Consider the following 26052-nt stretch of genomic DNA (forward strand, 5'->3'; position numbering starts at 1 on the left):
CACTATCTCTTCCTCTCTTTAACTCTGGGTGAAGAGCACATTTCAGCAAGAATAGTCACAGAATGAGCTTGATGATAGAGATGGGGAAGTATAGTCTGCAGCCCCCAAACAGCTTGCACAAAAGAACAGCAACGTCTTATGAGAGAAGTGGGTGAACGTATCTCATGTCAAATATAAACAGTAGGAAAGTGAGAAAATTGCACTCTCGAGAGCTAATTGATGTCACCCAATGTACTCCTTTCTTTCCACCCTTCAAACTCTAAATCTTCACGGCTAGTCACTCCCATTTTTTCAGACCTATCAAACTCAAGTGTAAAAATATGTGTGCCCTTTTCCAAGGACCAGAGCAAAGGTCCAAGGTCACACCTGGAAGGCACTGGTGCCACTTTCTCCAAGTCCATTTTGGGTGAGATGCAGGGTCAATCCCCCACCTGCCAATCTCATGAAAAAATTTCACAAATGATCAGGATGGATGAAATAATCCATATAAAATAATTTTAAAAAGAGGCATGCTTGTATTTTTCAGTGTGAATGCATAATATTTTAGGTTTCACTTTTTCCCTTTTTTAGGTTTCAGTTTTTCTCTCCAGAGGATAAAGAGGGAAAAAATGATTGAGGTTCATATACTACTTGTTGAAACAGCAGTGAAAGATCTTGCATTTAATTCAACTCCTACTATTTGAATTAAAAATGGAAATGTAAGCCTTTAATTTTTTTTAAGTCCTAGATATGGTACAAAATGAATTGTCTTGTGTGAACTTGCCCACGTGAACATAACAGAAGCATCCAGCTTGCAGTGTTTCCTAAAGTATGTGAAACATGTAAAATTATATTGAGCAGGTTCATATTTTCAAATGAAATCCATCTTGATATGAGTTTTCTACCTTTATTTCTCTTCCTGGGCTCAGAATTCAGTCTTCTCGTGTGACTGCTTAGCTCAACTAGTCAAGAAGTGGATGTTGATGTGATGAATACATTAGAGATTTAATCCCCGTTCAAGTCTTTTAGCTTTCTTTTTTGTCCCTAGTCCTGGAAGGACCAAAGAATGATTGTGTGAGAGAGAAGGGGATGATTCAGATAACTAGTATAAATGTCCATGTTTTTAAATTGACATTTATAATGTTCTGATAGTGACTCAATTTATAATTTTCTGTGTCATCACTGTCTCTTCCTCTCTCTAACTCTGGGTGAAGAGCACATTTCAGCAAGAATAGTCACAGAAAGATTCGGAATTTCTGAGTGTGTGTTACTATTTCCAAAATATACACTCCCCTTTGTTCTGGCCTGACTTCCAGAATTGTTTCAATTTCATGTCATTTTAATTTCTTCTGGGAAGTTTTATGCCCAGGGTTCATTTTCTGCCTTTCAGAAAGTGCATAGCATTGAGGAAACTAGCAACATGATAATGATAATAATCTCAATACCTGCTATGGTCTGGGACCAGGTTCTGTGAAAAAGAAACAGAAGTGGTTGCAGTTAAAGTCAGATTGGAAGCCCAGAGATTCCCTATAAAAGGAAAATCAATTCATCTCCTGTCCTTTGGACTTTGTTTTTCTTTTGTTCTTAGTTGCTTTTATTCCTTTCCAGGTCAAGAGTTTATTTACTAAATTAATAACTCTCTAAAATATTTAATGTCTTTACAATACACATCCATCAGAAAGTCTGAGGAAAGCGTGTTCTGGACTCAAGAACTATGACAAAGACTGGCTAGCTATTCAGTGAAGAACCTATTTCCCTACCCCAGACAGACAATTAATGCTAGGTCATTTTTAGGTTAGGCAAGGCCATGTGATTTGAGGCACAGCCAGTACATTAAATTAAATGTGCCTCTCCAGGTCTGGCCCATGAAAGCATCTCACTCATCATCTTCCATTTTTCTTACCTTTCCAGTGGCAACTTTGGAAGCCATATGTTAAAACTCAGCCTAGAGGAGCCACAAGATGGGAGGAGGCTGGGTTCCTGGTAAAGAATTACCTGTATAACAGGTATAGCCATTCTGGACTTTATATGAACAAAAAATAACTTTTTATTGTATTAAGCTACTGATACATGGGAATATGTCTGCTATAACAATTAATTAACCTTAGCTGATACTGGCTTTCTAAAGAACGGATACCATGGAAAAAAATTCAAGGATTTAAAATCTTAATGACTTTCTAATTTTCATTGGCTGTTTAGTGTAAAGGGAAATTAATTTTTCTGCAGGAGTTTTAGTTTGTCAACCTTTCATTACTAGTTGCCAATTAATGCCATGAAAACACGAAATGTCTTGATTGAAAAAGATCCTAAGTGCAAATCATCATTAAGATGGGGGAGGAGAAGGAAGAAGTTCCCTCCAGCATTCTCAGTGGAAAATGTCATTTTGGATGCTTGAAAACTTACCCTCCTTTATTTTAGAAATGTACTTCAACTCGGACAAAGGGGATTAGGTGGTGGCCAGTCCTTGCTGATTACTGTGTATAAAAAGTCAAATGCACTTTTGAGCTTTGGATGGTGTCTCCATAGGAAACCTTAAGTGAGGGATTCAGCTAATTGCCTGGATAATTAAAGGAAAAACTAAATTTTTACTTTTGCTATTTGGGTATATTGACATGAATTATCCAGCTTACTCACTTCTATATTAGATGTTGTCTAGACAAAACCATAGTATATGTAATGAAAAACCATTCATTTATCAAAAGAATAGAAGGAACTCTAGATTTTGAAACACCCATGTACCCACCAAGGACGTGATTACAACTCTAATATTTGAACCAACCTAATTACATAGGTAACCTTCACAGAAACAATAAAGTAATAGTTTTTAAATCATCATTAGTTCTAAGCCTTGTCCAGGAAATGTACTAAATCCTAAATCTAATATTCAATATTCATTCATTTACATATTTGATGTGTAAAGCACAATTAGTTAAATAATCACTGGTTGTTTGAAGGATTGGCTTTTGGGTATGTGAATAACAGAAACAAAAATATTGCATGAGTTGGAGGAGGGAAGGATTATTTTCGGACTACATCACTGAGACAGGGTTTAGACATTGGAACAAGCATTCAAGACCTAAAGAAAGGATATAGTGGTTGCTGACAGATAAACAAAATACCAAGAGCATGCATAAGGTAGGGATAGATGCCTGGTGAATTGTTGATAGAATACTCCAAAGCTTGCACAGAATCGAGTTATTCCTTCAGCTAACATTTACTCCTTTAGATTGGAGGCACTGTCCCAGTTCTCACATTACTTGTATTTTCTTGGAGGAGACAGACAAAAATCAAGGAAGCAAGTACATAATTCTAGCTGATAAGTGCTATGAAGAAAAATGATGCAGAGTAACCCACAGGAACGGTTTGACATTTTAGAAAGGAGGAATAAGGGGCCTCCCTGGTGGCGCAAGGGATTGAACAAAGCACTGTGAGGCTATCTCGCCTCTGCATCACCAGTTTGATCCCCTGCCAGGGAGCTACCCACATGGCAAGGCAGACCTCTCCTGACTCACCCGCTGCTCCCCTCAGTAGTGTATTTCAGTTAATCTGCCTGTTCTGCTCCCCATTCTGTCTCTGGTAAATCATTTCACCCCCCACACTTCTGGCCTGCACCCCAGCTCTTGTATGCATAAATAAATAAATAAATAAATAAATCTTTTCTAAAAAAGAAAAAGAAGGGAGGATTAAGGAAGGGCCCTCAGAGTAGGTATCAGGAGCTAGAAGTGTAGCTCTAGCATGACCCCCCATTCCAAGCTGTTCTAGATTTCATCTAGATTTCATCTAGACCACAAATTTGGGTTCAGAGCATGTTCTGAGACATGAGCAGGCAAAAACACAAGGGCATTCATGTCTGAGGTCAGGAGCAAGGAAGGCCTATGTGGTAATCTAGGGATCAAAAATGAGGGAAGGTAGCAAGCTTCTGGAAAATCAGAGAAGCCCTGAGTATTTTCTTTCTTTCTTTTTTTGGGTAGAGATTTCTCTTTGTGCGGTGCAAAGACAAATTTTATCAGGGATAGGTTTTGAATTATCTGTGCTTTTAACATGATTTGAATGTCTTCAATTAACAAAGTAAGTGCCCTATTTTCCATTGCTTATTCCTTTTTCCCAACGAAACCACAGTCATCTTTTACCCCTTGGATGTCCTCAGTAAATAGAACCAGGGATTTTGCAATGTAAAAACGGAATTTTAATTTTAGAACAGATAACATCCCCACAAAATAATGACCCCATAATATAATCAACCGTGGATTTAAAAGAGGCATCTCCTTAATTCAGGGGGAGCCTTCGTCATACAGGTCAAAATGCAAAGGAAAAAAAGAAGAGCAATCTCATTAGCTGAGGGCCTTCCTCCTTGACCCTGCCAGAGGCAGCAGTGATGTGCAAGCAGAACCCAGAGCTGAGGTAACAGCTCCACAGATGGAATGCTCTGCTGCTCCCCAAGTCAGGCAAGAAATAAAACCTCAGAAAGATTTAGTGCGAGGAGGCCCTCTGTTGGGGAGTGTGTCTATTTAATACTTCCTCCTCAGACTCAGGCCATTCTGTTTTGACTTTCTAAAGGACAAAGGAAACAGCTTGAGGAAGAATTCCTTGCACTGTCACTAGTCTGGGAGTGCTTAGCTCTGACTTGTTCATCCAGATTCACTATCCTTCTCCTATTGGTCTTCTTAAGTTCATCAAAACCTGGGTTTCCCCATTTTTATAGGCTTGTTCAGTTTTTTCTACAGAGAAAAACTGGAGTTTTTTTTTTTTTTTTCATAGAGATTGAGAGATTGAGGGAATTATCTGGATAATATCTAAGTCTGATTGATAGTATATAAAATGATGAAGGAAGGATACTGGTAATACTGTGACTATCTGTATATTCTTTTTTGGTGGGGGTTGTTTGTTTTTGGTAGCAATAATCCATACATTTTATATTTTGGAAACATATGAAATTAAAAAGATAAAATATCCCATTGTCATTTTACCCTGTCAAATTCCTGCACTTTTGAGAATCTTGTTTATTATATTTCTAGGAAAAACACAATTCATTATTTCATTTTAATTTCACCTTTAGTTTTTCTTTACCTATATAATAAGAAACATACACTCTCTGACACCCAGAAACTCCATTTCTTTTTTTAAATATTATTTTACAATTTTATTATTTAATGCTCCTTTTATTTTTTTAATTTTTTTTTATTTTCATATTCCCCATACAATTGCAGCCCCCTGATTTTGACCCCAATCCCTCCTTCCCCCGCCCCCCCCAAGGGTGTCTCTGGTTCATAGTTGTTTGTTGATTTTGATTTTTTTTTTCTTATAGTTATTCTTTTTCCTGGTCCCTTATTTAGGTTTTCTAGATTCCTGTTATGAGTAAGACCATCCGGTATTTTTCTTTTTCTTTCTGGCTTATTTCATTGAGCAGAAACTCCTTTTCTTTAAGGACAAAGAGGGAACTATTTTGCTTAATTTTATTATTTTAATATAGGAGGGTTTTTTTTTGGTTTTTTGTTTTATTTTGTTTAAGACTTATTTATTTATACAAGCACTGGGTACACTCAGAAGCGCAGGAGAGTGAGAGAATTCACCAGAGCCAGAGTGGAGAACAGAACAGGCAGAATGACTAAATACATTGCTGAGAGGAGCAGCGGGCGTGGCAGGAGAGCTCTGTCGTGCCAGGTGGGAACCTCACCGGTGGCTGGGGATTGGACCGGCGCTTCAGAGGCTGCGGGCAGTTTCTCAGCCCAGCACTCAACCACTGCGCCACCAGGGGAGGCCCTATAGGAGTTTTTATGAGCAACAATGAAGGTGTATTCTACTAGAATTGAATGTAAACATTAGGAATTGGAACTCTGTTTATTTTTGGCTTGTAAGTAAGTTCCCACTACTGTTTTCCTGAACTTACTACTTGTTTAGGGAAACACTACTGGCCGTGCAATTAATTATAAACAAATAGAATAGTAAAAAGAGATTTTTGTGATTCAGAAAGTTGGTGATTATCTTACCATCCTAGTACTGAATTAGCAGCAGGGTGAAGGTTGATTAAATCACATATACTATTTTCCCTAGGTTCATTTTGGTGAAATAAGAAATGAGTTAGCCAATGGAGTGGTCCAAATTCAAGTACTGGCCCATTAATTATAGCTAGAAATGTTCCTAATCTATTCCTGGCTCAGGTTAAGTTTGTAACTAAATGAGGTTACACAGAAATCTAATATATTAGTTCTTCGAATAAATAGGACTGCAGATCTAAAAATTGAGGAAAGTAAGTGGTAAGTGCTTGATAAGATTCATAGTTACTATTTCTTCCAGATGTGAAATGGAAAGTGTAACAAGAACCTGTCAGATAGTCAATAGATATATCAGGTCCAGTTGACACTTTTCCTTTAGAAAAGTGCCAAGATCATTTCCACAACTGTGTCATCAAATTGTAACCATTATTGGAGAAAAATAAGTAGCTAATAAGAAGGTATAATTATAATGGAAAGTCAGGCAGACCATACATGAATATAGGGGGAAAAAACATTCTTTCCAAGTTATGAGTATGAAATATCTTGTGATGTATTAAACTTGATTTATCACAATATAAACTTAGCTGTGTTGCCCCTTAGGGATCTCCTTTCTCACCAAATTGTTTCCATCTATTAAAGATGCACTGAGGTTCCTTGTCCATCCCAAGAGACATGAGTTACAAGAGAAATAAACGGCAGTGTCTCTGCCAGATGGCTACTATCCAATCAAATAATATAATTGATGTCGAGACCAGAAACTCTTAATGACTTGATGTGGTTCAAAAAGTTACATCAAAGTATAGGTTTAAGGGAGAGCCCACTGTGAAGAACATGTGCTTCAGGAGGGCACAAAGTTCTTTGCTATTACTTTTATCAAGTGGTCCCAGGCCTTGAGGAGGAACAGATAATATATTTGATGTAACTGAGTGCATAGGGTTGATAAATCATAGGGATTTAAAAAATAGATCTTAATGTGTTAGCTTTTCTTTTTCAGATCTTCTGCTTCTGTCTGTTCTTCCTCCTCCTTTTCTGCTAGATTCTACATCCCTGTCTGCATTAGCCAAAATTCCACCCTCTGTTCTCTTTGCTTTCCCTCTGCACAAGTACTCTCGCCTGTTTCTGTACAAAGAGATGAGCTTCTTAAACTTGAGCCTGTATCAAAATCACCCAGAAGAATGATGAAAACAGATTGCTGGTCACACTCCCAGGGCGTCTGATTCAGAAATGCTTGCTGCACTTCTCATAAGCTCCCTGGTGATTGCTGCTGCTTCTGGTGGAGGGATCGTATTTTGAGAAGTACTAGATAATGACGTGTAGCTGTTTTCTCCCTCTCATCAGGCACTCTCATCGCTTCATGTTTCATTTGAAAGATTGGGGACATGTGGGCAACTTTTTCAGACATCAATGACATAATTAGCATATAAATGTAATGAACAAAGTTAGACATGGACATAGGCCAGACTTCTAAGAAAGAGGCCGATTTTAGGGAGCGAGTCACTGGATGTTAAGTATTCAAGAGATTCTGCTCGAGTCTTTTGATGACAATATGATCCATAACAGATATTTTATCAGCATCTGTATCACGGCAAATGCACTTAGGGCTTAGCACATTTCTTTTTACTTCAGTCTAGAAAATATGTATTGGAAGGTTACTATATGTCAAACACTGGGCTGACTGTTGGTGATCTGAAGACCAGGGTTTCTACCCATAAAAAATCCAGTATCCATTAAGACCTAAGGGGAGGGACATGATGTCTATGAGGTCATTAAACATCAGTGATTCTCAAAGTGTGGTTCCTAGGCAGCGTCATCAGCATTAGCAGGGAGTTATAAAAAATGCAACAAGTATTTCTGATGAGAAATTCTAGAAGTGGGGTCAGCAATATATTTTACTCATCTCTGAGAGGAACTGTGATGCATGTTCTAATTCGAGAAGCAAGGTTGCACATGAAGGACCAGAAAATGGTGGTGGTGGTGTTAATACACAGTGGGAAAGAGTGAAGAGAGGATGGCATACTGGCAAATGCAGTCAGGGGAAGACAGCAAGTAAAAGAGGGAAAAACAATCAGAAAAATGAAAAAAAAAAAGAGCATCTTCAAACTAAGGGAAAACTATTTTCAAAGAAAGAGAGTGAGGTAGAGCGTTCAGTCAAATCCAACTGGAGAAGAGCCAGCTGAGTAGGTAGAGAGAGGTGACCTTTGAGGGAGCAGAGTTCAAGTGCAGGTACAAAGGACAGACTGGAGCTACTGGAACACTGATGGGGAAGAAGAAGGGGCCAGTGAACAGAAAAAGCCACTCTTTTGAGAAGATTTGCAGCACTGGACGGGAAGAAACTTGGTATCTGCTTGAAGAGGAAAAAGGAGTGAGGAGAGGTGTTTTAGGATGAAGGAAATGAACAAGTTCATGTTGAGAAAAGGGAACTAATGCTTTTAGGAGGTGAGAAGAGAGAAAATCAAGGGCAGAGATGTGAAGGAGATAGCAGATGTTTATTTGCTGAGCTAGGAGGAGGAGGGAGAAGGATTCTATCTTTCAGTAAATAGTTGTTGAGCACCCATTATTGTGAGACACTTCTTTCAGTGTAATCAATAAAATAGACAAGGTGTTTGTTCTCCTGGAGATTATATCTAGTAAGGGAAAATATTATGCGAATACCTACTTAATGTTGCAAATGTTCTGAAGGCTAAAACAAAGTAAGGAATATTAGAGGGAAGAGGCAGAGAGTGTGTGATCTAAGATAGGGTTATTCCTCTAATAATTCTGAATAAAGATGCAAGGAAAATGAGTGTAGACCATGCAGATATTTGAACATAATGCTGTCCAAGAGAGGTAACAAGTGCAAAGACCTTTCTGCAGGAGGTCCTTTCTGCGTTCTAGGAAAAGCAGGGACTCCAGCTGCTTGGAGTGAACAAAGCAAGAGGAACAGTGATGAAAATGGAGGAATTTACAATGTAAAACCTTCTAGGCCACAGTCTGGATTTTATACCTGGCATGTTGGGAAGCAGTATAAAGTTCCCAGTGGACAGGTGTTCTGAGTGTTTGTAAAAGAGGATTTTGACTTTGGTGTGGAGAACAAGTCAGAAAAAGGCAAGGGCAGAAGTGACAAGAGTTTTGAGAAGGTTACTTCAATAATCCAAGTGAGAGCTAATAGTGGTAAAGGCAAAACTGGTGAGAAGCGGCCAGATTCTGAAGATGTTCAGAGGAAGCACTGTGGGATTTGCTGATGGAGAAGGTGTGATGTCTATCAGGGAGAAATCCAGGATGGCTTAAAGCTATTGGAAAATTTGGAAAAGGAGGGGAAGAAAGCAGATGAGTTAAAAATAACAGTGACTTTATTAAGTGTTTTTATGCATCAAGCATTGTGCTAAGTTCATGATCTTATTACATTCTGACACCCCAGTTTACAATGAAAGGGCTGAGGCTAAGATAAGGTCAACAACTTGCCAGTCATGGAGTGAATGGCAACTTGGGGGCTGGACCCCATGCATCTAGGCATAGGTGCACACCCTTCGTCATCCATACTGTGCAAACTCTGCTTTCTCTGTGAAGTGAACCGTTCCCAGAGTTGGGGAAAGGGAGGGTGGGGAGGCAGAGTCAAGACCAGGCGCTCAAGGAGAATACTGTTTGATTCATTGAAAACTATACATCAAATACTTAAATAAATAACAGCAAGACAACCATTGACACTGTTTTCTTTAGGGGAGTCATTAGCATCATTTGGGGGTGCACCCTTCTGTGACTGCTTGTGCCTCATCTAAATGAAGAAAATGACTGATCTACAATATTCCTGAGCTTTTCAGAATCGATGCCAATCACTGAGGGACCCCAATTCCTGCGAGACCACTTCTGCTACCACAACTGGTGTGGAATTGATTCCCGGCGGCTCCCAGTTCTATGATGTAAACATCCCCTCGATCTTGTTTAGCATAAACACTGACCTAAATGCAAATAGGGGGGCAAGATGGAAGTTGAGTCATGACATATTTATTAAGCTGAGCACTGGGTTTGACACTCAGAGGAACAGCACATTAATTCAAGACACATTTCTTGCCTTTAAGGGGCTTACAGCATTGGTTTGGCTGGTGGACCACCCAATATCCATTAGGATAGAGAAACCAAATCTCCACTTTGAGCTCATTGTGCTGCACAGAGTGACAGGCCAGGAGATTAAAAGGACCTTGGTGCATGTGGACTGCACACCCGCAGCCCCTCAGCCCGTGTGCATTAACTCCATGAGCAGCCTGCTGCAGAGAGAAGGTGGCTGTGCAGAAACATTGTCATTTCACTGGGACTGCTATTTCATCTTTGAACCTTGGCTTCAAAGGAACACTGACCTTGTTCCTGTAGCTTGCCTTTCTTTGAAGCGTATGGCTTTGCATTGCAGATTAAAGTGAAGACATTCATCAAGGAACAGATCTGGCCAAGCACTCCCCAAACTCGACCAGAAACAAAGCCTTTCAAGGCCGTAATCACAGTGAGAGTGGAGTGGGCCCAGGATGAAGGCTCAGAGCTGGCGCTCTTTCTCAGATCCTGTTAGCAGCTCTGGCATGACACAGTGCATCCCTTTGAGCTTTGGGCAACTCTACCCCAAGAGGCAGACTATCTCAGCAGACAGGGTGAGTGAGTGAAATATTCCCAACTAGTCCTGGTCACTTTATTTAAAGCAGGCATTGTTGTAAATGAGTCCAGCAGGATCATTCATTGTGTGCCTTTGAATTCAAAGGACAGTCAGGCAGAACCCTCTGAAACTTGGCTGATGATTCTGTCAATGTTCTTGTCTACTACCTTCCTTTATTCATTCCTTTGAAAAGAAATTGTCCTAAGTTTCCCCATGATTTTTCTATGTGGACTCTAAGAAAATAGACCGTTGGCATCATCTCCTCTGTAATTTTTAATCTTTTTTCGCTTATGATGTCAAGAAGAATGAAGTGAGAAACTTTAATCAGAAGGTTAAAAATAATATGCAAGTCATTCTTTACTTAGAAGGTTCAAAGACAGAACCAAAGGAAATTACTCCCATGTCACAGAAAGAAAAATGATGATGGATGACCAAAGAACAAACTCTTTAAATGTAATTTTTTCTGCAGATCTTCAACTGTGATCAATCAGATAAACAGAGTGAGTTCTGTCTGTGATGAAGTGATAAACTAATTCAGAGGAAAGAAGAAAATTATTGTAAAGTTGATGAAATATAAACCAACTGATTCCCTAGTAGAGGGATTAAAAAATTAGTGATACTTATTGAGACATAATTTTCTTCCTAGCTATTTGTCTTTAAAATAAGACAAGCTAATTATGTACATTGTAGGACCAGAGTTAAATGAGTTCACTTCACTTGCATTTTAGCTTAAGTCTCAAATGATTGTTTTCCATTAACAAATGTATGACATTTAAGAAGATCATAAGTATGGCTTTGTGAGAACCTGGTGGTTCAAGACCTGTTTTTCATATAAATGGACAGCTCAGGTGGAAATGGGTACAGTTCTGTTTCTAGCTTCAGGCTTAAAAGGTTGAAAGATGTCTGCTTATTCATTTTCATATACATATTCCTTAATTTACCCTCCGCCCCCAGATTTTGGGTGTGGCCACGTGACTAGTTTGGCCAATCAACGGTAAGCACGGTGGTCTGACTTCCAGGCTGTCATAACCTTGTTCTCTAAAATATTGATGGGCCTCCCTGGTGGTGCAAGGGTAAGTTAAGTGTCAGCACTGTGAAGCTATCTGCAGCCACTGCAGCACAAGTTCGATCCCCAGACAGGGAGCTAACCCACATGGCGCAGCAGATCTTTTCTATCTCGCCTGCTGCTCTCCTCAGCAGTGTATTTCAGTAGATCTGCCTGTTCTGCTCCCCACTCTGTCTCTGATTAATTCTTTCAACCCCCTCACACCTCTGTCCTGTACCCCAGTTCTTGGACGCATAAATAAGTAAATCTTTTTAAAAAATTGACCATGTGATGAGGTGGCCATACCTCACGTTAGAAGCAGCCTGAGTCACTGCCTCCATGGAGGAAAAGGCATAGAGAGTTGTCTAATTTGAATTAGATTTGGTGCAAGGAAGAAATAAGCCTTGATTCCGTTAAGTCACTGATATTTTGAGGGTTAATTTTATCTTAACTATTCTATGATCTTGGAGGATATCCAGTCTTACCTCACTTCCAACATAAGAATTCTTCCTACAGCACTTCCCTTTGAAGTAGTCCAAATACTTTTAAATACTCAGAAAAATAGCAAATAACAGTAGCAAACAATCATAAAATGCTTGCTACATAATTGTTTTCAGACATAACTTTAGGTATTGTATATGTATTAATATACCTTATTCTCATAAAACATTAACTCATCAATACTGTTTTCCTCATATTACATCTCTAAATAATAATGATTAAAAAACAAAAGAATTTAGAAAAACAGACTATTAAATCGATTGATCTGTTTGCAAGAAACACAAGGGACAATTCCAACCAAGGACAAACACCCAACACTGCTTAAATTTAACACAACTTATTCTCAAAAATTATCCAGATTTGCTCATTATATTGAGGTAAATCATTATGGTGTGTGTGCATGTGTGTGTGCGTGTTGACAGCAGTACCAGTATAATTAACACATGGATTGATTTACAAATTGGTCTGCATTAAGACAAAGATGTGTATTTCAGGAGGGGGGAGATTAATGGGCTAGACGGGAAACAGAGAGAAGTTTAGGAAAAGAATTCATGGCAGTGATGTCACTTCAGATCTTCTTACCTTCTGTGGTTCCATCCAGTCCCATGATTAATTTCATTGATCTGATGATGTTCTCAGCTATGGGTGAGCTCATGGATGTGGCATAAGTAGCGCTGTGCGAATGAACCCGTAAATAATCCACAAGTTCCTTTAATAAAGAAGGGGAACACAAAAAGAAGACCAATAAATCTCAGTGTTGGTGGTGAGACTTAAATCTAGTCCCATTCCATCTATCATAGCACAAACGTTTGATTTTTGAATGTGGTCCAATTGTCAACGGGAATCACTAAACTATTGATTCTATTTCTTCTTCTTAGTCTCTCCCTCCAAAACCCAGAGCATACACAAAAGCAGAATGCTGAAAATTCAAAGTTGAGGTGTTTAAGGCAAAACCAGATGTGTTAAGGAAAAATGATCTTCAAACATGTGGAGGAAACCTAACAGATACAAATGCTGAGTAATCAAGAATGTCCAATGGCTAAAATATGTGGCTCTTGCCCTTGATCATGTTACAATAGATTGTGCCCATAGAAAAATAATGGAGGGAAAAGAAATAAGACATGCAAACTATGATGATGCTCCGAAGCTGCAGAAGAAAGAGGGAGTTATTGCTAGCTGGAGCAGGTAGGGATGTCTCCAATGAAGAAGTGGAACTGATTAAGTATCAAAGAACACAGATAAAGATAAAGAAGAAAAAGAAATCTTGGGGGTTGTAGGGTAGCAGAAGCAAGAGGTGGGAAAGTGAAACAGAGTATAGGTTAGAATGAGATAATTTGGCTATGCCTTAGATAGTGGGGAATGACTGGGAATTTTGTGCAACACCGCTAGGAGTGCTGATCTGCTATAGAATGCTTGTGTCTTGCAGCGGGAGTGACTTTCCACATGCGTCTGATTCCTGAGGCCAAATATAAGGGCGGTCCAGGTGAACCAGCTGAGAGCCCTACAAAGCTTCAATAAACTAGTGCCACGGTGGAGAGGGCCTCAGAGTTGGCATTTGGAGATAGTCAGGCCCAGCTGGCAGACCATCTATTGGCTCACCTGTACTGGCTCATGGCCTGGGACTCTCAAGATGTCTGGCAGAAAAACTAATGAAGTGATGATAATTTTCCCATATATATATATATATATATATATATATACACACACACATATATATAACTTTCCATATATATATATATGTGTGTGTGTATATATATATGCAGTACTTAGAAAAATATCTGGTAACTGGTGAATAGCTGATGTCGCTGGCAAATAGCTAATGTCACTGGCAATTATTAATGTATTGTCAGTTCAGAGGGTTCTTAAAATTATAAAATGGGATGGAGGAAAGGGACCAAAACCACAAAATCTCCTTGGAGTATCTTTAATCCAGACTCCTCATTTTGAAGAGGGTCATATTCTAAGGTTACGTAATTATACATTGGTAGCCCTGGATCTCAAACCAAGAATTTTCAGCCCAGCACTTACTCCATCTTCCTTGGGGTGTTAATAAGAATATAAAGAAAGGAAAAGGGGATTTTAAGGAAGGAGTACCCATACTTGGCTTATTGAGTGGCTCATTATAGATAATGGGACTAGAAGGTAAAACCACGGCCAATATTCTTTGGCTGCCTGGAGCTTCTGTTTTAAGAACTTTACATGTATTAACTCATTTAAGTGTCACAATAATTCTATCAGGCAAGTATTATTATTATTATTATTTTTTCAGGCAGGTATTATTTTTATCTCCATTTTGTGGATGGGATAACTGAGTCACAGAGAGGGTCAGAAAAGTATTCACCTCCAAAATAGTAGAACCGGTATTTTGGGCATCAGAGTCTGGTACCAGAGTTCCAACATTAGCACCACACCATGTTTCTTCTCCAAGCAGAAGATCTGGTCTGGTGTGAGGTGGGGATAGGGGGAATAGGGAAGCAAGAGATGACCACCCCTACTTCTACTTAACACTATGGTGCTTTCCTTAACCCATAGAGATTGCTCCTCTTTTTCTGGGAGAAGGGAAATATTACTAATATACTCAACTGTTTAATATTTGAGTATTAAAGCTTAAGTTCTAAGCCACAGGTAGAACAGGTGTAGGTACTAAGCCATAAATAGCATCACTTAGTCTCAAAATATTTTATGTCTATTATTCTTACTCTCCAGAATTAAAATCTCCTTGAGAGCAGGGAAAGAAGTATACATTTTTCTTATAATCCATAGTGGTGGGTACTGCACAGGAAGAGGTTTAATGGAATGGAAGCATTTTAGAGACTGAGGAAGAATGGTGAAGACTACAGGCAGGGGAATAAGGTGAATTCTTAGGAATAACCACAGCAATATTTTCTTAGCCTTGGGTTGCCCACAAAGATCAGACAATGAAAGAAAATAAAGCTGCCTTTGATCCTAAAGGGTCCTTCTTAATGTTCTGACCCCTAGTTTTCCTTCAAAAGTTGAGAAGTTTCAGAGTCAAGGTCACATGAATCCTCAGTTTGAATAAATACTTAAGTAGTAGAGTATCATTCCCTTTTAACACTAAGGATACCTCACTCATATTCTTATTTCTTTTCGACAGAGTCCACTTTCTCTCAGAGTCTGAGTTTGTAGATGGGAGCTAATTTTGCATAAGTGGTTCAGAAAGTGGGGCTCTTTGTGTTATTTCTGCAGAACATCAAGGAAACCCTTGATTCCTGATTTCTGATTCCCTCCTTTTGTTACCCCTTTGGGTTCCACGAGCCATGAATTAGGAATTGGCTTTGGTCTTTGGCAAGGAGAGTCTGGGTTGTGTCTTCCTTCAGGGTGGGTTAGAGGTCTCCTTAGACTGAGGTTTCCAAGTCCATTTGTAAGTTCAAAACCCTGATTATTTTCTCTATCCATAGGCCTGGAGTTCAAGGGCAAGGGTGACTTTTCTTAGGAAATCAGACAGGAGGCTTTTAGAATAAACATCTTGGCATTCATTCCATGACCCCCATTTACTTCAAAGGACTGTTAAATACAGCCAGAGCTGATCACATGGGGCAGAGTTGGCTTCTGCAAGGGGCCTGCCTCTTCTAGTACTCAGACTTCTGGGGATAGCACTCACTCCAAACGTGGCTTCCCTGCCCACTTCCCTCGTTTAGAGTTTCAGCACTGCAACCCATCAGTTTTGAGGGTTACCTTTACTTCATTCACTTGCAAGTCTCTGGTCAGTCTGTGGACTGAAAGTCAGTGGTTAGCACTAGACATGCAAGAAGATTCGAGATCCAAACCAAGAAAAACTTGGGCCCCAGAAACTAGGGCATGTAGTGTTGACTACATTCCTCAGCCACTGCATCAGTAAAAATTAAAAACTGAAAAATCAAAACCCTAGCCCCATCAGCTCAGACTCTCTTCAAAGAAGTCATTGACAGTATGGAGCCCTGACAGGTGGAAAGTGATAATTTCCTGATGTTTCACATCGAAAGTCTTGAAAATATAGAATGCTCCAGGTTGGGCTTTTCAGAGCTCATCTACAGCCGCTCCAAAGACAAAGAAAGCAAAATAGTAAAATATCCTGGCTTTTAAGAGACTATTTTCCTGAGGTGGGAAGAGAAATTTGAGGCAAGGCAGTAAACTCCAGCAATGAATTTGTAGGACATTTTGTGAAAGGAAGACTGAGACAAAGTCAAAATCTTTACTTTCTGTTGGTACTGTCTTAGTACAAACCACTTTTTCTCCCCTTGGATGTTTCTGAATATTTTTTTCTTACATAGTTGTGAGAACATACAATCCTTACCTTGACTTATTTCATGACAATTTCTAGAGCAGCCTAGAAACTGTTACTGGGAAAATAGTCCCTTCTCCTGCCAACACTAATGTCATTTTAAAGGAGACTCAAGGGGCCTCCCTGGTGGCACAGCAGGTTGAGCGCAGCGCTGTGAAGCTGTCTGCAGCCTCTGCAGCGGAGGTTCGATTCATGGTCAGCCAGGGGGATTCCCGCATGGCGTGGCAGACCTCTCCTGTCTCGCCCACTGCGTCCCTCAGCAGTGTATTTCAGTCTTTGCCTGTTCGGCTCCCTGTTCTGTCTCGGGTGAATTCTCTCACCCTCCCACACCTCTGGACTGTACCCCAGTGCTTGTATAAATAAATAAGTCTTAAAAAAAAGAAAGAAAAGGTTTTAAAAAAGAAAAAAAAGAAAAGGATACTCAAGAGCCAGACAGTTTCATCTTTTTTAGGTTTGTGGACACAAGTCCAGATTTTCAAATCTCAACATTTTCAAAGAACCCCATGAACATAGGGAAATTGAGATTATTTAGGGTTACAGAAAATTTTAAGATCTTAGTATGTATATTTAACAGATTATGGCTAATTTATGGTTTGTAGACAGTGATTTAGAATCCTCTGTATTTTATAAGTATCTGTCCTAGGCACTAACTGAGATATATAATGCAAAAGAGTCAAGAAAAATATATAAATATAGGAGACTCTAAAAACTATATTCTAATTATCTTAATAAATATATAGAAATATTATGAACTAGAAAGCACAGTTTAAACCAAACTCAGAAAATTCTTTACAGTAAAATTCAAAGTCCCGGGGCATAAAAACTAAGACTTAAATAGAAAGTACACATAATTTAAAATTGACATAATTGTAAAAAATAAAGGAACAGAGCCACAGATACTATATAAGTTCCATTAGGCTACATGGAAACCATAGTTTAACTGGACTTATCATAAGCTCATCAAAACCATTCTAGAAAGGTGTGTCTCTGAGAGTTTTTTCAAATGCCCCCACATCATGACAACTGCCTTATGTTTTCTAGGTTTTGCATCTTGCTATTTAAGCAGTAGGTCTCTGCTCATTATCGGTTAATGGGCTTTGGCCCAGCAATCTCTAATTCTTGCTGCCATCTAGTGGTCAGTTCAGAGACTGCAGTGTAAGATGGAGGTGGAGAAGGAATAAGAAGAGCAGTAAGAGGGAGAAATGTGTAGCTTGCTGGTTCCAAATATGTGCAGAATGAGTATTTTAAAGAGCAAGAAAATGAACATACGCCATGCTTTCTCTGCATTGCGAATAAAATAAAAATAATCTTCACAGTTGTTCAGTATCAATCCCATACAAACAGAAGTTCCATAGACAAGAACAAATAGACTGTCAAAATACTCCAACTGACTTCAGAATGGAGAGTCTGAGAGAGGACCACAGTGAACTGGTCCTTTCTCTAGGCTAGCCATGGGCTTTTGTTTGAAGTGGGTATCAAATGAAGGAACTCAAAGGGGGAAAATGTGACGTTTACCAAATTTGACAACATTGTAAGGATCTGCTTGCTTTAGTTTACACAGGTGCCCTTGGTTCAGGAAACCAAGTTACGCTCAGTTACAAATTTTGTAGCTCAGAACTGCTGCTAAAGTAATCACAAAACCACAAGCTCACAAAGCAACGTAGGGAACTCCTAAATTTGAGATCTTCTGATCCCACTGTTTCGACAGTCTAGGAAGGAAACATTTCCCTTTCACTAGATTGAACTGAATTTTGTAAAATCCTGGGCATTCCTACATTTTTTAGCATTATCTGCTATTTAACACAGGCAAGTGAAGGGAAGATGAGAAACAATGTTTTGAGCTCGGGAGAAAATTGTGCTTACTGAAGCAAGGGTGAAGTTCATTGAGAAATCTGAACATTTTAAGCATTTATGCATCTTATGGCAGGGCAATAGCCACCATGAAATATATTGTTTTAAGACATGGGATTACAATGACTGGTCAGTTTTCTGCTGCCCTCCCTGTTTTGTCTGAATGGTTGACCAGGATTCTGAACTCTTGTTCATGCTAGTGATAATGAGTAGGAAGTAGGGAATTTTAGGCAAACTGTTGATGCTGCCAGCATGTACTGTTTTGGGGTCTTCTCGGGGGAGCAAGTTATCACCCACAAAGTCTCTCTGAGATGGATGTAAGCTCGTATGAGAGAGATATCAGGATTTGGCTGCAACTATCATATCAAGGAATAATCAAGTAAATTTAAGTTCCTTTATCCCTTAAGTCTAGGTTCTGTTGGGGGAACAGTATGTCCTGGGTGAACTCCACTCACTATGTTTTATGGACTCCACCCCCACCTCCCTGACAAAGAGATGCTAGGAACTGAGGACTACAAGTCCCATCTGCCAGGACCCTAGAGTTCTTGAAAGGGGGACTGCTGGGAACTAAGGGTGGAGCTGAACAGCCATGCTTGGTACGAAAATAAAAACATGTGGTGCTGCAAGGGGCTGCTTGGTTTTGCCTACCTGAAGCGTGCACCCAGGATCCCAGCTTAGACAGTGTTACCAGTAGGGTCTCTCTCTTTTTCTGCTTCTCCTCCTTTATTTCTCTTGTAAATAAAGCTTTAATTAGCTTTTTTCCTGTGTGCCTGACCTTGGGTCTTTTTCTGAGTTTTTTTTTTTTTAAGCACGTAAGTGAAGACTCACACCCAGGCCATAATATTTCCCTTTGGGATTTCCTGTAACAGTGGATATTTCATTTTTCTTTTCTTTTCCCCTCCTCTTTGAACTTCTTTTAAATACTTTTTTGCTTTATATTGGCAATCCCGTTGATAATACTGACACCAGAATGACAACGCAAACACCAGAATAATCCTATTAGAAAAAAAATTAAGCCACACTGGTAAGACAATAGAAGATGACAAGATCTGATCGATGGCTTATTCAAAATTGTAGAAGAGAATTATTTTGTAGCGAAAAAGCTTATAAAACTTAACTTCTGTTCTTGCTACCACTAAGCTTAAAACCCACATGCAGGACAAGGTTAATCTCCTGAATATCTGACTTTTGCCCACCATTGCCGTTACCAGCTTTGTGCTTTACATGCCAGAACAAACAAATTATTTCTAGTTCTGTAACATCCCCTTATCATCTGGGGAGCTTATGCCCTCTCTCTGAAATATAAACCCTCCCCCCATAATTTGTCTACAGGACTGATATCAAATCTAAGATTTCTTAGATGTTAACTGCAGTTAATCATCTCTCTCCTTTGTATTAAGTCTTTGCCTTGTGTACACGGCTAGTGATTACCGTTCACATGTTCCAGTTCATTATTAGAAGGTGGGCTCCTGGCCATTCTGGGACTTTCTAGGCTGTGTCCCCACTGTAGTTATGCAGCACTGATCAACTGAGGTGAGGTGCACTAAAATAAAGCTTTAAGGGAATTCAGAGAAAATCTGCAAAATTCACCCCCCAGGGCAGTTAGGGTTTTAGTACCCACATAGAGGTAGCTCTCTTACCTTTCTTCCATCTATGTAACCTCCCGAGGATCCAAAGCTTTTGGTGAATGTGCCCATTAACACATCAACATCACGAGGGTCCATTCCATAGAATTCCACAACACCTCGACCTGTGGGGCCCACAGCTCCAATACTGTGAGCTTCATCTATGTAGAGGTAAGCCTTGTATTTCTTCTTTAGAGCCACAATCTGGGGCAGATGCACAATGGAACCTTCCATGCTAGGGCATAAGGAGAAATGCTTATCATTCGTGTGTATCCTCCTGGAATTTCTGTGTCAGTCTTGCTTCCAGTGTTTCTCAGACAGTTGACTGATACCACTCAGGGATGACACGGACATGTCATTCCTTTTATTTGACAGAGACAGCTCTTTCAGCTTATAAAAGTAATCTGGCAATATTTTATTTGAATGTAAATTATTCAATGAATTTGACTTGCTATCGCTAATTCCCAAATAACCAATTATTATATCAATACATGTTGATCAACTTATTTGTAAAGCTGTTTACTGTAACTGGATGGACCATTTTGTATTCCAGGTATTTTGCTAGCTTTAGTTAAATTGCTCTATAGTGATACGTTTTTATCAGCCTGCCATTGTCTATTTGACCAGTTCTATTTGACTAAATCTTAAGTGCTTGAACTACCAATTTTTTTTTTTTTAAAGGAGAGAAAAGCACACAAAAGCACGTTAGGTATAGTGTTAATTAAAATACAGTAAGAGGGCCTCCTCTTGTGGCGCAGGTGGTTGAGCGCCGCTGCCTACAGCCTCTGCAGCACAAGTTTGATCCCGGCCAGCCAGCAAGGGTCCCACATGGCGCCGCAGACCTCTCCTGTCTCGTCTCCTGCTCCCCTCAGCAGTGTTTCATCAGTCTGCCTGTTCTGTTCCCTGCTCTGTCTCTGGTGAATCCTCTCACCGTCCTGCGCATCTGGCCTGTACACTGGTTCTTGTATAAATAAATAAATAAATCTTTAAAAGAAAATTTAGAAAAAGTAAAATACAATAGGAAACTTCTGTTTAGTGCTCAAAGAAGTGAAAGTCCTTTTGGAGGTATGGGTGGTTATCTCCGCTTTCTGTTCCTTTAGGAGAATGGTTCTCAAATTTGAGGGAACATTAAGATTCCCTGAAGGGTTTGTTAAAACACAGATTTCTGGACCCTATCCATCCAAATTTCTGATTTAGTAGGTCTGGGGTAGCCTCAGAATTTGCCTTTCTACTAGGTTTCCAGGAAATAACCAAGTTGCTGAACGGGGATAACACTTTGAGAAATACTGTTAGAGATGAAACATTTTGTTTGAGCCCTCGGTGCTTAATTTTTCATGGTATTATAAACTGTAAAAATACTGCAAGCAAAGGGAAATATAAAGGAGACATGCAAGTAAAATTAAAATTGATAGTTACATGGCACCTATGAAACTCAATGGACTTAAAAGAATTTTTGCCTTTAATCAGTTCTCAGAGAACTTTCTAAGTTCTCTCTATGCCATACACACAGTTTTGATGGAACTGACAGGCAAGTTCAAGGAAAACACGCCCTTACCACACAAAGGAACTTGTCAAACAATTCAAGCAACTTGTCAGTTTCATTCAAGTAATAATCTATTGATGCATACAGAGTTGAATTTCTCCCTTCTTTCAAATTAGCTTATTTATTAAATTTAATGTATTAAAAATAAACTTAAGTGTCTGGTTGATTCAGTCAAAACAGTCCAACTGGATATTCAGCCACCCAGACCTGTGGGTGTTGGTTTGGATGGAGAACAGTGATCAAGTACAGCATTTTTGCGTGCTTTTCTAAAGAGCAGTTTTAGGGTCACAACAAAATTGAGCAGAAAGTACAAAGATTCCCTTTATACTCCCTTCTCCACATGTGCACAGCTTCATCCATTATCAATATCCCCACCAGAATTGTTCATTTGTATAGTGTACATTAGAATTCACTTTTCTCTTTCTTTCCTTCCTTTCTTCCTTCCTTCCTTCCTTCCTTCCTTCCTTCCTTCCTTCCTTCCTTCCTTCCTTCCTTCCTTCCTTCCTTCCTTCCTTCCTTCCTTCCTTCCTTCCTTCCTTCCTTCCCCTCCCTCCCTCCCTCCCTCCCTCCCTCCCTCCCTCCCTCCCTTCCTTCCTCTTGCCGGTGGCCTGAACGCTCTCAGCCCAGCGCTCAACAACTGCGCCACCAGGGGAGGCCCTAGAATTCACTTTTAATGCTATAAATTCTATGGGTTTGGTCAAATGATGTATCTATCATTATGGTGTCATACAGTTAAGGATAAAAATCCTCTGTCTTCTACCTACTCACCACCCCTCTCCACTTCTGATCTTTTTTACTGTCTTTAGAGTTTTGCCTTTTTTGGAATGTCATAGAGCTGGATTATACAGTATAAGCCTTTTAGACTGGTTTCTTTCATAATATGCCTTTAAGGTTCCTTCATGTCTTTTCATGACTTGTTAGTTCTTTTCTTTTTAGTGCTGAAAAATACCTCATTTTGGATAAGTGAATTCCACAATTATCCATTCACCTATTGAAGGGTATCTTGGTTGCTTCCAAGTTTTGGCAATTAGAAATTGTTGCTATAAACATCTATGAGCAGGTTTTTGTGTGGACACAGGTTTTCAACTGCTTTTCATAAATGTCGAAGAGTGAGATTGCTAGATGGTTTGCTAAGAGTATGCTTAATTTTATAACATCAAATTTGCTTCCTAAAGTGACTGTATCATTTCACCTTCCCACCAACAATTCCCATTGCTCCTGGCCCCACAGCTTCTTCAGTCTTTCTTGTTGACATTTTTCCAGATTTTGGCCTTTATAGGTGTGTATCTCATTGCTTTAATATGCATTTCCCTGAAGATGGATGATGTAGAGCATCTTTTCATCTCTGTGTGTGCCACTTGTCCATCTCCTTTTATATTACATGTTTTGTATATAATCATATTGATAATAATGCACATTACTTATTATAATAGAGATGTATGTTAAGGTCTCTGACCTATTTTTGAAATTGGTTTGGTTGTTTTCTTATTGTTGAGTTTTGATACTTTATACATTTTGGATAATAGCTCTTTATCAACTGTGCCTTTTGCAAATATTTTCTTCCAGTCTGTAGCTTATTTTCTCATTATCTTGATAGTGTCCTTGGCAGCGCACACATTTTCACTTTTAATTAAGTCCAGCTTATTGCGTTTGTACTTTTCACAAGGTCATTTTGAATGACTGTTTGTAGATTTTAATGAAAGGAAGACCAAGTGGACTCTTCTTTTCTTATGCCAATTTGTGAGTTAATTCCAATATTTTTTTAGATTGATTCCTTGAAATTGTTTCCTTAAAGAGTAGGTGACAGAGTCACCTGACTGCCAAACTTAGATTGTAGCCATCCTACTTACTAACCATGGATTTGGGCAACTGCCTTAGTTTCCTTATATGAAACATAAACATGATGATGGAACCTTCCTCAAAGGACTTTGTAATGATGACAAGAAGTATTACTTGTAAAATGCCTGACACATAGTGTGTATTAGGTTGTTCTTGTTGTAATGAAGCCTAACTTGAGAAATTGGGAACCCTTGATAATGTTCTGTGTTGAATCTTCTGGGACTAAGGCATGTGGATGTCATTGTGGGTGTCACACATAATAAATGGCTAGATGCCCTCAAGTTCTAGAATTGTCTTGCCATATTTAAAATGTTATAAGTTGGTAACAGAAATATGTTAAAAACCTGACATGTCACAAACAGCCATTCTTTGTTCTGGACCTGAATCTGGCAGGAGCCAGAGTTAATGTTGAACAGTTTGCAGACACTGAAGGCAGCTAATTAGCCATCCTTTGCTGGGGCTGGTTTAGCTGATTTTAAGAGTCTGCCCACCTGGTTTATATTTCTTTCTCTAAGATTAATGACTTTACGATACTGCTGATTTCTGGAGTTAATGCAGGGCACACATGAGTCCTAGGGAGAATTCAGCTTTTATAAAGAGTTATATTCATCTACACTAAGTTTTCAATTTCTCAATGTGACCAAATTTGAATGGAACCTTTTCCTATAGTGGGATATTGAGTTTGGTGCGTGCATATAAAGGCTATCTATGTTATTCCTATGGATTGCTGTCAAAAAATGCAGTGCCAAAAACAATAAAGAAAACAAGAACAGTGTTTTATTCTTTTTTTCCTGAATGGAAGGTTCTGTTTTCCTTTGACTTCAATAGAAGAAAAACAACTAAAATACAACTATAGGTAAAGATAATTCCACTAGTTAATTTGAAGCTCTGTGCAGGGACTTGAATTATTCTTAAACCAGCAAGCCAGTGAATAATTTCTTTATATCTTCTTTATTACATAATGTATTAGCTAAGTGACAAGACTCATTTTTGAAATCTCCCTCTCAGCACCTTCTCCTCCACATATAAACCATATTATCCACTGGCTGGATTGGGAATTAAACCAATAGTTTGCCAACTTACATGGTGGAAAAATCTCTGCGGTGGGCCCAAAGTATAACCTAAGACAAGAAAGGAAGGTGGAAAGAGAGAAAACGAGGAACTAAGACTAATTAAAAATAAAGTAACTGTAATTTTTTTATTCTTTGATTTTCTTTGTTTAAACCAAATAATAGGTTAGAATTTACCACTGAAGTTTTCAAACCTTCAACTTATATTATTTTGGGGAGGAGAATGACTTCCACTCGTTGAGTAAATGGCCTTCTGAGGCTTCAATGTATGCATATAAATGTATTTGTTTGAAGGGCTGGATATTATTTCTTGATTCATTTTCTCCTGAAAGTTTGGGCTCCAGCTAAGCTAGTTTATATCCCAGGTTATTTGGGACTCCCCTCCCTTCCCTAGTATATTTTTGAATAATTTTGAGATTTCTCAACCACAATAAGAAATCTGGACTTCTCAGAGACACAAAACTAGACAAATGTGACTTAAAAACAAACACAGATGAGAGCACTAAAATGGTACCACTGTATTTGTAAATCAAAAATTCTCCCTCAATTGATTTCACATTACTAACTGTAGCCCTTTGGAAAAGTTTGTGGGAAATAATTTCTTTGTCTGGTGATAGCAGCAAAAGAGAGCTTCTAGGTTCCCATGGAACTTTAGACTTCAAGTGTGAATCACCCTCTTTTATAGATGAAGAAATTGAGTTCCAAATAAATTAATGGGGAAGGTGGCCAAATGGGTGATCTGGCAGTTTCCATGTTTACTTCATTGGATGAGGGCACATGGGTTGACTCTTCTGTTTCTGTCTCAGCAGGACCTCTGGCTTGAATCCAGCTTGGTCCTCCCAGTTATCTGTCTTGGGGCAACCTACTAGGCCTCTGACATTCAGTGCCATCATGCTCATGAGTTCAAGGACCTGGGAGGATTACTCAAGATAACTAACACATGTGAAATGTTTAGCAAGAAGTAGACACATGGGAAATGTAACTTGCTTCCTCTGACACCTGTTCTCCAGGTAGATTTAAAGCAAACAACCTCACTATGCAGAAGATTTATTGAGCTGTAACCTCTTTAATTGAAAATAAATTTAATGATAAAGAAAGTCAAGCTTGGTTGTAGGCTCACTATGGGCTGGGTTTCTGCCAATACCTAGCTTACATGATCTCACTTAATACTTACAAAAGAGCCCTACGCAGGGCATAATGTTGTAGGCAGTAATACCAGACTTGAACTCAAGACCACCTCTAAATCCAGACTCCTCTATATTCTATATCTAACCAGATGCTAGATGGATGGTAACATCACTATTGTTGTTACTATTTTACCATAAGCTATTACCATAACTTCTTTTTTGACGATTACTGATTTCTTGAACTTGGTATATAGCCTTATCTATCTTGATACCTGACTGAAAATTTCTGACTTAACTGGTTGCTCTCTTGTGGAGTTACAACAAAAATGATTTATGTGAATTATGTGGAAGGGAGACTTTGCCCATCCCAAAATACAAGCAAGAGAAAAATATCTTGGAATGAAAATTTAAAGGAGGATTTGTGTCGATATTAATAAAGTATGTGTTTCACAATACAGCTCTAAAGAGTAGAAGTGTATTTGTCAACTATTGATTTCACATTACTAACTATAGCCCTTTGGAAAAGTTTGTGGGAAATAATTTCCTTGTCTGGTGATAGCAACAAAAGAGAGCCTCTAGGTT

The 26052-nt window shown here is 39.0% G+C and overlaps 1 protein-coding gene across 1 annotated transcript in view; it reads right to left on the reverse strand.

The window, feature by feature from the left end:
* Positions 1 to 26052, reverse strand: part of SPTLC3 (serine palmitoyltransferase long chain base subunit 3) — a 131159-nt gene that overhangs the window by 22341 nt on the left and 82766 nt on the right. Inside the window, exons 8-9 of the mRNA XM_037494608.2 lie at positions 19907 to 20126; positions 12716 to 12842 (exon numbers count right to left, since the gene is read on the reverse strand). Of these exons, the coding sequence (XP_037350505.1) occupies positions 12716 to 12842; positions 19907 to 20126 (347 nt within the window). The remainder of the gene's footprint in view (positions 1 to 12715; positions 12843 to 19906; positions 20127 to 26052) is intronic.

Source organism: Talpa occidentalis, unplaced genomic scaffold, assembly GCF_014898055.3.
Source record: "Talpa occidentalis isolate TD23 unplaced genomic scaffold, MPIMG_talOcc4v2.1 talOcc4.10, whole genome shotgun sequence".
NCBI lineage: Eukaryota > Metazoa > Chordata > Mammalia > Eulipotyphla > Talpidae > Talpa > Talpa occidentalis.